The sequence below is a fragment of the Meles meles genome, chromosome 15 (genome assembly GCF_922984935.1).
Source record: "Meles meles chromosome 15, mMelMel3.1 paternal haplotype, whole genome shotgun sequence".
NCBI lineage: Eukaryota > Metazoa > Chordata > Mammalia > Carnivora > Mustelidae > Meles > Meles meles.
Window position 1 is genome coordinate 4,050,349 of NC_060080.1, and position 14,289 is coordinate 4,064,637.

At 44.3% G+C, this 14,289-nt stretch overlaps 1 protein-coding gene across 1 annotated transcript; it reads right to left on the bottom strand.

The window, feature by feature from the left end:
* Window positions 1–303: 303 nt before the first annotated feature.
* Window positions 304–851, bottom strand: LOC123925884 (40S ribosomal protein S14-like). The gene has a single exon (XM_045979456.1). It carries the CDS (start codon window positions 809–811, stop codon window positions 356–358), a length of 456 nt encoding a protein of 151 aa, XP_045835412.1. The 5' UTR covers window positions 812–851; the 3' UTR covers window positions 304–355.
* Window positions 852–14,289: the final 13,438 nt, after the last annotated feature.

Genomic DNA, 14,289 nt, shown 5'->3' on the forward strand with positions numbered 1-14,289 from the left:
AGAACAAACACCACGGAAAGAAAAGAAAGCAAAACAAGAAGTTGCGATGTAGCAAATAATGGTCTCGTGTCTAGTAACTCATACAACTGAATGAAATATTCACCTCCGCAAAGTCAGCATGGAAGCCAAAAATACACCATCGCAGATGACGTTTGCTCTAGGACTTCTGTATAAGATAATCAGACTTTATGTGTAGTTATATCTCCTTCAAGTCTCCTGAGGTTTATTTTAAAGGCTGAATTTTTTAAGTGCTTTCTCCTGTCTCTCTTGAGATTTTTTTTTTTTTTTTTTTTTTTTTTTTTAGCTTACACAAAGGCAATTTATTAACAGAAAACAGTAATTTGAGGAATCCTGTTCACAGACGGCGACCACGGCGGCCCCCCTTCCTGCGGGTGCTATCGGAGGGGATGGGGGTGACATCCTCAATGTGCCCAATCTTCATTCCTGAGCGGGCAAGGGCTCTGAGGGCTGATTGGGCCCCAGGTCCAGGGGTCTTGGTTCTATTTCCTCCTGTGGCCCGTAGTTTGATGTGAAGGGCAGTGATGCCCAGCTCCTTGCACCTCTGGGCTACATCCTGGGCAGCCAACATAGCAGCGTAGGGAGAGGACTCATCTCGATCAGCCTTCACCTTCATTCCACCAGTCACTCGGCAGATGGTTTCCTTGCCAGAAAGATCGGTGACATGGACAAAAGTGTCATTGAAGGATGCAAAGATGTGGCAGACACCAAATACATTTTCTCCTTCCGCTACCTGAGGTCCAAGGCTGATGACCTGTTCTTCCTTCTTTTCCTTCCCCTTGCGAGGTGCCATTTCTGCGCGTCTTCTCCAGACTCCGCTACCGGAAAGGTCTCTTGAGATTTTATGGGATCTTTTATCTTTCACTCCACTGATCTACTAATATATTGACACATCTTTCTGGTACTAAAATGTCTTATTTGAGGGCTTAACTATATTGGATAATTTATGTTTTTACACACAGTTTTATTTACTTAGCCTATATATATATATATATATATATATATATATATATATAAGTTTTTCTTCGAGATCTGTTTAGACTATGTTTAAATGTTCATACTTTATCTTATTTTATGCAGGTATGAAGAATAGTTTGTCATGTGTCTGTGTTCAACATTACTGTGTCTCTGGACAGTTTTGGTAGAAAACACATTACTGACATGAATGCATTTTTCTCTGTTTCTTTTCCTTTTACACATATATATCAATTTTATTAAGGTATCACTACATGCCATAACATGAATACTATTTGAGTAAACAGTTCAATAAGTGTTGAAAATCTATCCCTTCTTGTGACCACAACAATAATCAAGACACATTCCCTCATGCCCTAAATTCCCCTGTGGTGAAACTCCCTTCCCCTCTAATCCTGGACCACCCTAATCTGCTTTCCACCACTATGAATCAGTTTGTCTCTTACAGGATTTCATACCCATGGGACGGTATAGCATGTACTTATTTATGTCTGCACTTGTTTTTGTCTGGCCTTTTTTTTTTTTAGCATAATGATTCAGAGATCTATCCGTGTTGTTATGTGTATTCATGATTTTTCTCTTGCTCATTGATAAATAATATTCTGTGACAAGGATGTACCACCACATTTTGTTTATCAGCTCACATATTAATGGGCACTAGGATTTTTCCAGTTTTTTGGTCATTGTGAATAAGTCAGGCATGAACATTCATGTATAAATCTTTGTGTGCTGTGTGGGCAAAAATTTTATTCCTCAGAGGTAATGACCTAAGAAAGGTTCTGTGCTCTACATGTCTGTATCCATCTAAGAACCTGACAGGGGCGCCTGGGGGGCTGAGTGGGTTAAGCCTCTGTCTTCAGCTCAGGTCATCGTCTCAGTGTCCTGGGATCGAGCCCCACATCAGGCTCTCTGCTCAGTGAGGAGCCTGCTTCTCCCTCTCTCTCTGCCTGCCTCTCTGGCTACTTGTGATCTCTCTCTGTCTCTCAAATAAGTAAATAAAATCTTAAAAAAAAAGAATGGATATCTTTATTTTAATTACAATATTTTCTATACATGCTCTCTTTTTCCTAATTTGTAGTTACTTGTTCTTTTGTCAAATATAAGACATTTTCCCTAAGAACATTTACTATACATTCCTAATCTTGCTGCTTTCATAATTATGGTGTTTGGAATGAGGCATTCAGTTAGTTGTCCTTAAAATGTCTAATCATTTGTCTTTGAAGTTTATGTTCACTTGAGATTTTTAGTTGCTTTGGCTGAGCATGTATGACAGGGAAGAAGGGAGGTATGCCAGGTCCTAGTGTACGTCCTTCCTGGTCTAGGCCAGGAGAGGTGTAGGAGGGCCTGTGCAGAAGCCTGCGGAATGAGCATCTGCTTCTGAGCTCCTCACCATCCTTCCCTGGGGGCGTTTATCTTACCTGTAATCCAGCCTTACTTGCAGGCGGGAGGCTGTTGGTGCTGAGGAGCACATGCTCAGAGGCTGCAGGTGGCAAACTAAATTTCTTTTTTTTTTCCAGATTTGAAACCATGAGAAGGTTGTCAGTGGCATCTCTAGATGACATGGGAAGGGGAAAGGGACCGACCCACAAGGTATACTCTCACCTTCCTCCCCACCGTGGCCTGACAGCCAATTCTAATCCCCTTATTACTCCCCACTCCCAACACACACACACACACACACGGACTCACACCACGGTCAGAGGCATTTTGTGGTGTTTGTTTAGTTTGTTGTACTTTAACTGATCGGCATCCTTCCTTCTTCTGGAATTTCCAAGACTGAATAATAAGTGACAGGTGCCACCGAGACTGACCTTGCAAGGCAGAAGTGAACTGCTTAATACCTTCTTCACGGTTGGACTCATATTCATCATAAATGTGACATTATGCTAAAACAAGTTTCACATCTCTTCAGTTTTCTCAAACAATTTCTTTGCCTTCCTCCTTCCCTTTTTTCTCAAGTTGTCTGTGGAATTACCTTTTTTTTTTTTAAATTCAAAACCTGATTTCAAGAGCTGTCCCTGTGCCCACCTAGCTCTGTGACCAAGTGTGAAATAATGGCCTCAAATGTGTTCCATAGGTCCTGGGTCCCTCCTTTGCAGTGCAGGACTGGCATCAGCCTCATTGCCTTGATAACAGAACACACTGGAGAGATGTTGTGGCATGCCATCCTGACGTCCAAGAAGAAGGCACTCATTTCCCCAGTTGCTGGGAGAACTGGCCCATAGCTAATGGGTAAACACCTCTTCAGGAATTGCTGGGTCCCTGGGGTACAAACCTCTGGTCCCCTGCCTTGAGTCAGAATGACTCCCCAGACCACACTAGCTCCTGAGCACCCTGCTTTATTAGCTGAGGTCTCTGAGGCAGCCCAGAGCAGCTCAACAGCTCCTTCTGCCCAGCGTGTTCCCCTAGCTCCCCGAGTGATGTTGTTTCTGAATGCAGGTCCCCCCAAATCTCGTGCACACAAATCTCTCCTCTCTGTTTGTTCTGGGGAACAAACGTAAGTGAGAAGTTTCTGCATATCAAAGTTCCACCTTGAATCTGCACACCAACTGGCAAGGAGGAAACTAGACATAGAAGTAAGTAAAAGGAAATATCTTTATGGAAGAATGGCCACTGAGAGTTCATGAATCCAGGCAGAGTTCCCCAGGGAAGCAAAGCCTGAGTCCCAACTTGAAAGAAGGTGAGAATCTGGACAAAGAGTGGAAAAAGCAAACCCATGTTGCAGCTACCTTTGAACCTGTAGTTTTAGTTGCTTTTTTTTTCCCCCTCTTGTTTCTGTTACTGTATCTGGCTCTTTTAAACAAGATTGTGATCATTCAATTCATGACTTCAAGTTTGAGTACCTCCTTTAGCTGAGGGCCAGCAAGGTTTGGACAGGATCCTGTGAATAGGACCTTTTTGTCAAAGCCTCCAATCTAGACTGAACCTTGGCTACCACCAGTTTTAATTTTAACTTTCCACCTAGCTGAACAGTATCTGTCACGCCCCCAGCAGAGCTGCCTAAGCTGCTACTTTGGTACCGGATCTGTGGAAGGCGGAGTCAAGTAGAAAGACTAGCAGTTTGAGCATCTGGGACTAATGAGCGATCAGCAAACACTTGGCTTACACATGACCAATCTGTTTTTGAATACTGCGAGTATTGACTATATCAATAAAGAGAGGCCATGATGGGAAACATTTGCTATTATTCAACAACATGCTAGAGTACCTAGTTCAGATGGGAGGGGACGACAACAGGAAGGAGGGTCAAGTGAGGTGTCAAAGGTGGCAGGCTTGAAGGACGGTATGCAGGCGGACAGGGGCCTGCGAGCTCAGACGCATTCCTTCTTTCCTTCCTTCGTGTCTTTTTCTTCCACCGTTTACTCTCTTTCAACATTCAAAGAACATTGACAAGGCACAAAGGCTCTCCCTCAAGGAGCTTAGAGTATAGTAACGTGGTTAATTCTACATAATTTAGTTTATTTTATGTAGTTGCTTTAAATAAGCATTCATATTCTTCGAAGCGGCAATATTCAGGCATAGTTTTATGGTGCTAAATAAGCAAGAGACTAAAAGAATATAACAAATAACAAATATCATTTAGGGGCACCTGGGTGACTCAGTCATCCAAGTTTCTGCCTTCAGCTCAGGTCGTGATCCCAGGGTGCTGGGTTCAAGCCCCGCTTCTCCCTCTCCCTACCCCCACCTTGTGCTTTCTCTCGCTATCTCTCTGTCTCTCTCAAATAAATAAAATACTTAAATCAAACAAACAAAAACCCAAATACCATTTACGTTCCCTGAAAATACACACTCTCATTTTGAAAGAGCACATACGAAGTGACGCGCGAAAACCATATTTAAGTGGTTAAGAACGTGCGAGGGAGGGGAACAGATCATGAGCATCAGAGAGGATACAAGTACGATTTTACAAAACTGCTCTTACGCAAATCGGTCACGACAGTGAACCACGAACTGAAGAGTATTATGAGCTCAACCTCCAGACCTGATTAATCTCTCACACACACACACACGAAGGAGGACTGCAGAGTTCAAGTCAGACCCTCTCCCCTCTGAGAAGCCGAATGCTACTGTTCTGTGTTAAGTCAATCCACTTCCGAGGAGGAGATTCTGTCCGAGAGATCAAGATAAACCCAGATTCCAAGGAACAATGAAGTCACTGGAAGGGAAAGATCTGGAAAGAACACAGACATTAGAAGACACCTAGAAAATATCCCTTCGTTCTCTCGCTTTTTCCTCAGCCTGTCTCTTGTAGTATTTGGCCTCCATTCCTATTGGTGCAGAACTGTGGCCGCCTCCTACTCAGGCTCCCCTGGGCAAGGAAGGGTCTGAACGCAGATGGCAGAGTGGTGGGTCCAGTGACCTGTCTCTAGCCTATCCCCGTCTTCCGCCACTGCACTTAGGAAGCCGTGCTGGCCCACAGGGGCTGGAGAAGATCCAACTCCTAGAGTAACTCATCTTTTGGTTGTCGTTTTGTTTTGTTGTGGTACAATTCATATAGCGTAGCATTCATCAATTTAAAGTGCGAGGTTCCGTGGCTTTGAGTATATTCCCAGAATCATGCAACTACCCCCACAATATAATTTTAAGATATAACCTAAAATTTTAGGAAATTTGGGGATATAACTGAGGAAATCCCTCAAAAATAAGCCCCTCTTCATGATCAGTTGGTCCTTCCCCTCTCCACCCACCTCAAGCAACAGCTACTACATCTTCTGCATCTTCCTAGGTTTTCGTGGGACCTTCCATATACGTAAACTAATGCAAGATACGGTTTCTGGGATTGACTTCTTCCCTTGGGTATGTTGTCAAGATTATTATATTGTTATCTGCTTAATAAGTAGCCCAATGGCAGGACCAGCAGGTCAAGCATAGACCATATTTCTGTAATTGCTTACCTACTTTGTCTTTGTATGTTTGCTCTCCTTCTTCAACGATTTTGGTTATTTTTGTCTTTACCCAGTCACTCCGAAAAAAGGAGGATATGTATGCTTACCAGCAACCTCAGAATCGAGCGGCTTACCCTGGCTTGTATAATCCCTTGAGTCTGTCGATACGGCATGTAACCACTTGGTAGAGCGGAGAAGGAAGAAAGAAACAAAAAGTTGTTTTACGTCATGGTTCATATATTGGTGATGCTCTCCTAGTCTCTCCATTCATGAGTAAACCAATGCTTCTATCTCCTCTGTCCCTTTGGATAGGTTGTTTACAAAACACAGAGTTATTTTGTCCATCATGGAAGGGATTTTCTCAGTTTAATTTTCCTCCTAATGTCTCTAAGACATGGTATAAGTAGAGCCAACAGAAGAATCCAGTGTGTGAGTAGAGGGAGCTCTACTTGTGCTCAAATGTGTACGTCGTTTGCTACATATGGCTTTGACTTCACGCTTTCTCTACCAAACCCACCGTTTCGTTATAAATGTGCCCATTCAGCATAACCAAAAACTGTGTTTCGTTTTTACTCTGAATTCAAGGGACTGTGACCCACCTTTTGTCTCAGAGCCTAACACGGGCCTGTATGAAGGCTGGCAATGTGGAATGAAAGAAGAGAGGGAGGGAGGCATAGTGGGGATTTGAATAAAGCCATCAAACTAGTCGGCAGCCCGAGCCTGGAAGATGTCTCAAACTGTCTCACATAGGAACATAAACAAGCCTCATCTCAGGGTCTTAGTTGTATCTATCAAGATGTTCTCAAGTGAGGTGTTTTCTCATTCTTCCTGCGAGTGTGAGGCAAATTAAACTCTGAACGTAAAGCAATGTGCTGAAGGGAATGCATGCAAACTACAAAACATGCATTTTTATAGACTCGATTCATCCCTGGCCTCGAGCTTTTCCCCAGCTACAAAGGGACCCAGAAATGTCTACATTTCCTAAAGGGTCCCTCGGTGCTAACTTGAAGTCACCGTGCCTGCTCGCCATTCCACTGCGATACTCAGCGGACTCCAAAAGGTCTCGTCATTAGCATCTTTGCGTAATTTGTTTCAATGCTGAATCGTAAGCACCACAGGTTTAAAGTTGGTGTTCTCAAATCTCTAGGGCCACTAGTCTAATTGATTTTCCATGGAAAGCACTGAAAGCTTATTTTTAACAACTTAATATTTACACAACATCAACATCGTGCCCATTTTAATAATAACCTGAAGGTTTAACTGGAATGATTAGAAGCAAAACTGTTCATTTCATTTTAAGATCATCTGACAGCATCATATCAGTGGGAGAGCGATTATTAAGCTATTAGCCCAAATAACAAGCATGCATGGAGCTCTAATAGATGTGGGGAGGGTCCCTTGTGGGGGGTGCTCAGCTCCAGCATGACTGGGGTCCAATCTGCTGGTGAGCAGTGGACGCTAATCTCAACTCTCACAGCCATGTACAACCTGCACAACTTTGAAGTAATATCAGTGTTTAACCATTTAGTTCCTGCATCTGCTGGAGGCCCAAGAAGAGAAAAGAAAACGTTTTAAAGATAGGGGCACCTGGGAGACTCAGTGGGTTAAAGCCCAATCCCAGGGTCCTGGGATCGAGCCCACATTGGGCTCTCTGCTCAGTGAGGAGCCTGATTCCCTTCCTCTCTCTCTGCCTGCCTCCCTGCCTACTTGTGATCTCTGTCTGTCAAATATATAAAATCTTTAAAAAAAATGAAGATAGACTAAAATGATACTATTTCTAGGCATAATTGTTTTTAAAATTTAATCTTATTTCTATCATCATCAATTTACGATGATGAGAAGTTTTTGACCAGACAATTGACTCAAGTTTAAAAAAATCAATATTGTTAAGAGGGGAAAAAAAGCAAAAACTTTGTATAACATGCTCCTATTCGTTAAAAAATAAGCAAACATGATGACCTACCTTTTTACAATGCTTAAAATAAGCATAAATTAACAAAATACTGTGTAGAGTCATTATGGTAAGGCTGTTAAAAAGGAAAACAAGGTAAATAAATATAAAATTCAAGGCAGTGATTACCTTTGGTGGGTAGACAGAAGTGCGGGCTTGGTGATGGGTAGAAAGATAGTGTCCGCAGAATCTTTATAAAGGAATACACAACCACACACATTTTGGAAGGCACGTAAGTAATTGCTGACACGGATCACCTCGGAGGGGAGAGTTTTGCAGGGTAGGGTAAGAAATTTGATGTTTTCTGTGTATTCTTTGTATTGTTTAAATACTTGCATTTAAATATATGTATTTTCAAATATTAAACAAGGAATATTACAGGGCACCTGGGTGGCTCAGTTGTTAAGCGTCTACCTTCAGCTCAGGTCATGATCCCAGGGTCCCGGGATCAAGTCCTGCATTGGACTCGCAGCTCCATGGGGAGTCTGCTTTTCCCTCTGACCTTCCCCCCTCTTATGCTCTATCTCTCACTCTCCAACTCTCTCTCTTTCAAAAAATAAAGATCTTTAAAAAAATAAAAACAAGGACTATAATTCATCAATCAAAGAAACTCAGAATCCACAAATATATATTGAGCCAGGAACACAGTGTCTGCTAGAGGCCATGAGGCCATAGATGTGCAACGACACAACGACAAAACAAACAAGACAGCATCTAAAAATGGCTGAGAAGTGACTCTGTTTCAGACATTATTCTAAGCACATATTACAGATTAATTTTAAAAATCACTAAGTGCGATCAGGTAAATGCTATTATCTTTCCCGTTTCATGAATTACATTTACACAGTTGTATAGTTTTCCCAGGCCCATACACCTGGGAAATGAAACACTGAAATGCTGAAATTGTTGGCCGGTGTCCATTGTGCCACACTCGCTGCCAACAAGGAACTGACTTTCTGCAAAGTCACTTTTGTTGCTTAGATAATACTATTAGATATATACGATTATTTGTTGCTCTGGTAACACTCTTGATCCCTCCACTTGGGGAAATGGCAAGAACCACTCCCCTCCACGTTGTGCTCATGGGCCCTTCCCCAGCAGCTGTGAATCCAATCACTAAAAACGAGACAAAGACAGCAGAAAAATCACCACAATATCGGCAAGCCATGTCAGAGTGCACTCTGAAAACTTCCGAAGGAGAGCACTCTTTATATCCTGTCAGGAATTTGTCGGTGAGATACAGCGGTTTGACTAAATAAGAAAAAAAAATAGAGGTGGGGGGTTCTATAGGGCCGATGTGGGGAGAAGAATATGAACAAAAGTGTGGTGTGAGTACAATGAATAAATCACCATAGAAACTTAGCACAGTCTTTGCCCTCTGAGAACATGTTTGTCGGGGAGGTAAAGCACCATAGAATCTGACCAAATTCCAGAAAACATCAGTGATGTCTTTCGAAGATGGAATGTTCTGGAGGCTTTACTATCACTGTCAGACTTTCTTTAGCTTATGCCGTTATTTAGCTTCATTTTGCTAAGAATATCCAGGACAGGAGGAGAAGAAAAGAAGTAAAGGAAGGAAAGATGGGTGTTGTGTGGCGACGGCTGGCTGTGGTCCACGGCATTGCCTGCTTCCCGCCAACGCAGCCCCTCTGCCAGCTGGTGGCACAATTTGTGGGGAGGGCTAGCAGGTAGCCCATGTGTCAGAGCACTTCCAGGCCAGATGGAAGGAGGGCAAAGGAAGAGAAGGGAGTCACGCATGGCTGACGTGGCAGCCCCTGTTCCATTTGGCGTGGGGCAGACATGGATGGACGGGAGGCCTACGGAGTGGAGGCCCCGCGTGCATCTCAGCGGTCTCCATTCCCCCGACCGGCCGTCTGGGCCACCACCACAAGAAACCGGCGCTCTGCTCTTCAAGAAGTGAGACAGGAAGGGTGATTTTTTCTCCGCTGGCTCCCTTCGCACGGCTCGTAGCCTCATTTCCTTTGCTACCACAGGCAGAAGAGACTGTTAACATGTGCACTTCCTCAGTTCTCTAGAAACTCGGATCTGAGTAATTGACTGTAGTGCTACTTTTGGTCACGCAAACAGCTTTGAAAAGTTTCAATAGTACATACTATTTAATCACTACCCCTTGACGACTTCCCCGAAGTTGATTTCCTCTATTGAATTCTAAACTCATATGCAAGAACTAATTTAAAGAAATGGGTCCTTGACACAAGGGGGCTTGACATGATACGTAGTTTCTCATCTCCCGTGCGGATCTGCGTATTGAAACACCTATGGCAAACATTCCTGAGTGTTCTTAACCGGCAATTTCCCGTCGCTTTAGGAAGGGGCTTGGGTGGGGGTCGCAAGGATCCACTGGAGAGGAGTCTGAGCGGGTAATTGCCTCCCGACTCACACGTGCACTGAGGATGGCGATGCCTCCTTGCACACTGAATCGTGGTAAGACTCCACAAAATAGGCAATTCTGAAGAGCCGTTTTGTGAAGCTGTTCATTGAAATCCCTTCGCGGCTTTGACATCCCCAAGCTCCCTCCCCTCCTGCTGTGTGGGTCCTTGTCCCAGAGACGGAGCTGTGGCCCCCACACTGTACTCCACCTGCTGCCTGGAACCAGAAGTCCGAGAAGATAAAAGCGAGAGCACCGTGTCCAGAGCCGCCCTGCCGCCTCCCCCCGGGCCACCATATGGGTTTCAGGCTCCTGTTTTCCTCTTCACATGTGTATCTGTCTTGTCTTTGGTGGGGGAAAAACAATTCTGGCTGTCAGAGATTGAGATTATTGTCGTTGGGGTAAAATGACTCGGGCACTTCATCTTAAAGGATCTGAACAATTTTCTACCTGTTGGGACTAAGGATTGAGTAGAGGCTGACGGGGGACGCCCCAGGGTCGCGTGTTCGCTGTCCCTGTGAGAAGGGATAACGGTCACGCCTACAAGGACTGTGATCACAGGGGTTCTCCTGTGTTGCTTTTACTGGACCTGGACTCTGGCTAAGGAAACACCTGGCGCTTGAAGGCCTGACACAGAATTCTAGTTTCTAAAAGCCCTAATACATTTGTGGTGAGATTTTTTTTTTTTTCCCAAAAAATGTCTCAGCAGATCTTGGGTTTGTGATGTTGTCACTGAAACAGCCTCGGCCGAGTCTCTGTGCCACCTGACACGTCTGCAGCCAGAGAAACCGCAAGCCAGGGCGCCGGGCTTCACCTTGCTTGTGACAGTCCTGAACTCAGACTGGGCTGTCTCCCTTCCTCCTCCTCCTCCTCCTCCTCCTCTTCCCTTCGCAGCCCCTGGCTCCTCCTTCCAGCCTTTGCTCCTCTCGCCGCCTGTTCTCCGCCTCCTTCCTGGGTCCCCCCAGTTCCCGTCCCTTCCTCTCCTGATGCTGTCCTCCCTCCTCTGTCTCGCCCGATTCTGCACATGTCCTGGCTCTGCTCCACTCGCCTCTTCTGTCCCTTTCCTCCCCTCCCCCTAGTTTCTGAGTAAGAGCTGCTGCTTCGTGAACGTCTGCCATTGCTTTCCTGGAGGCCCTGACCTTCAAATGATGGGGGCACTTTTCCTCCCGATTCATCTGAATTCCCTCTGATCTATTCAAGATGCTCAAAAATCCCCAGCCTCTTTGTAGTTGCTGCTTAAGAAAGTCTGTGGGAAGGAGAGCTGAAATCAGGCACGGGCCTTCACAGAAGAGAAGCTTTGTGTGTGATGTCTCAGACCATAGTAACCTCGGCTTCCTTTTCTCCTGACGCCTCCTTCCCTCCATACCCCTCGTCTTCTGTTTTCTGGCACTTTGGAGGATTTTTAAATGGGACACATGTTCTAAATAATCCGGATGGAGGCTGCATTGGGAGCATCTCTTCCTGTGTCTTCCCTAGGTGGTGTGGTATTTTAAAAACAATGTACCCTCTCTGAGAAGGAAAATCACGATTGCTGAGAGCAAAAAAATTCTCCAGATGCCAACTTTCCTGTGCATGAGATGCCTGGGCCTGGCCCTGAAGAGCTGAGTGGCTCTTGGTAATTGGAGAACATCGGACTTCCTCACCCCTGGGAGCCCTCTCACCTGTGTCCAAATTCCTGTTTAATACGTGGTGAAATCTGAGTCTTTTGTGCTACTTACGATAGTATTGGCATAGCATCTGCTCTGGTAGGAGACAACTAAGAATCTGAGACACGGTACCAGTCACCCTGCCTCCTTCCACTCAGGGCTGCCCTCCAGCATGTTTCTGGGTGAAATGACAGGACTTTTGTCAACAAAGCTCTATGTATTTAGAGACCCACTTACCTTCTTAACCACTCAGTACACTCCTACAGCCAGAGGACCACCAGACGACACCTCTTCAGCTCTGCCAAAAAGTGTCCTGAGGAAGGAGGACTGCTCTTGAGTTTTAAAAAGCTGCTGTATCTTAGAGCCTGAAAGTATTCACACTCGTTTACAAATGCGTATTTTATTTCCATGCATAGATGTCTAACATTTAACATGAAATAAATGGGTACACTTTTTTTCAGTTGTTTGAATTCAGAAGAGAGCACCTTTTCTTCAAGCAGCTCAAGCCAACTCGTGGTTGCCATAGTTTTCATAAGTTAACATTTGAGGGGAAAGTTTTTGCATGGAATTCTCAGAATTTGCTGGTTTTTCAGTTGGTGAAGATGTCAGTGACCCACTTATTTAATATTAGTAATAGCCTCACTATTACAAGACACAGAAGCACACAGGCTACCGAATGCTAGGTCTTGCAGAAATATTGAAAGCAAGAAAAATTATTTCAAAGTCAACACTTTTTAATATGCTCACCATATCATAATAATGTGCTGAATAAGTATGCAGTTATAACAAGATACGATAAATTTCTTCGTATTTTAGTGTGCTTTTTTACAGCTCACATATGCATTTGAAAACATAACTATATAAACCTGAGTCATCTGTTTACTTCAATTCATAAAAAACCCTTGATTCAAAAGTGCATTTAAAAAGCCCCTTGCTGGGGCCCTGGGTGGCTTTGCTGGTTAAGCGAGGGACTCTTGATTTTGGTTCAGGTCATGGTCTCAAGGTCCAGAGTGGGGCTCCCTACTCAGGGAAGATTCTGGTCTCTCTGCCCCTCCCCACTGCACATGCATGTGCTCTCTCTCTCTCTCTCTCTCTCCCGCTCTCTCTCGCTCTCTCTCTCTTTTAAATAAATAGTCTGTTGCAATAACTCCATATTCCACTCTGACTTGGCCCACAGAGGAATGAACACTCACATACACAAGCCAACTCAGGGCCGTACTTTGCTTCAGTTTGCTCAGAGGAATAGAGGGGGCACCCCAAGCCTGCGCCAGCCAGGTCCTGGCAGAGACACAACTTCATGATGGGCACATCTTCAAGGAGAGGGGACTCGCACCAGGCAGATGCAGGCGTTGCCTTGCTTTAAAAGCTTCTGGGTTAAAACCTACAGCCTTAAAAGAGATCAGTGCCTTTCACAATTCACAATTCATAGGCATGAGGACCCATCAGCGATGACAACTACCAGTCCTGGGAAAGCCCAAAGCACGGTGCCCTTCAGGTGTGTATGGTTGATTTGTTGTTTCTTTCAGTTCAGAGGCAAGGTCTGGTCAGTAGCCATTTTATCCTAAGGAGGGTTGCTTAGGAACAGGAGGGATAATTGTACTTCTGCCAGGTTACCAGGGAAACTGAGCCAGACAATACAACCAAAGGTCAGCCTGGAATCCCATCAGTGCAGATAAGCTCAGCGGTGGGATCACCGGGCCAGCTCGTGACAGACAGGAACTCTGGACTCTTTATCCTGAACTTATGTTACTGCACAATATTCATATGAAATATTATGTAAAAAGTTTCTACCCAAACAGTACCCACACCCACGCAGAGCTATGTGAGTGTGGCTACATTTTTCAAGTTTATTGATGAGCATGTCTGCAGAGAGAGAATCCAAGGCTTCACTCTCTTCGCGCTAGATCACATTTCTCACTTCCCTCTGATTTATCAGAGTTGTCACCTGGCTGTATAAAATTTGATCTGAATTTATTAAACCCCTTGCTTATATTAAGACATTCTGAGTGTTAACGGGGATTCACCAGCCCATACCTTGCTTAGTATGCATACTCCAAAGTGATTTTCAGTCCACTGATAAATGAAGATTTATTTAACTATTACTATGAGCAAAACATGATCTTAGGCAGTTTGGAAAGGAAGGTAGATATTAGATTAAAAATCCTGTCGACAAAAAAAAATAAAAAATAAAAAAAAAATCCTGTCGACAGAACTTTCAGTTTTCAGTTTAGTGGAGAAATTAGAATGTACGGGAGAACTGACTGAGTAAAAGACAGCATACACTAAGACCTGACAACAAATACTCAGGCGTCAGCCGGAGGACAGCACCACCAAGACCTGCAGGAATCCCTTAGAGAGGTTATTCTGGCCAGCATGCAACACGGCCCTTCAGGAGGAGCCCGAGAATTGATAGAGGGTTTACAC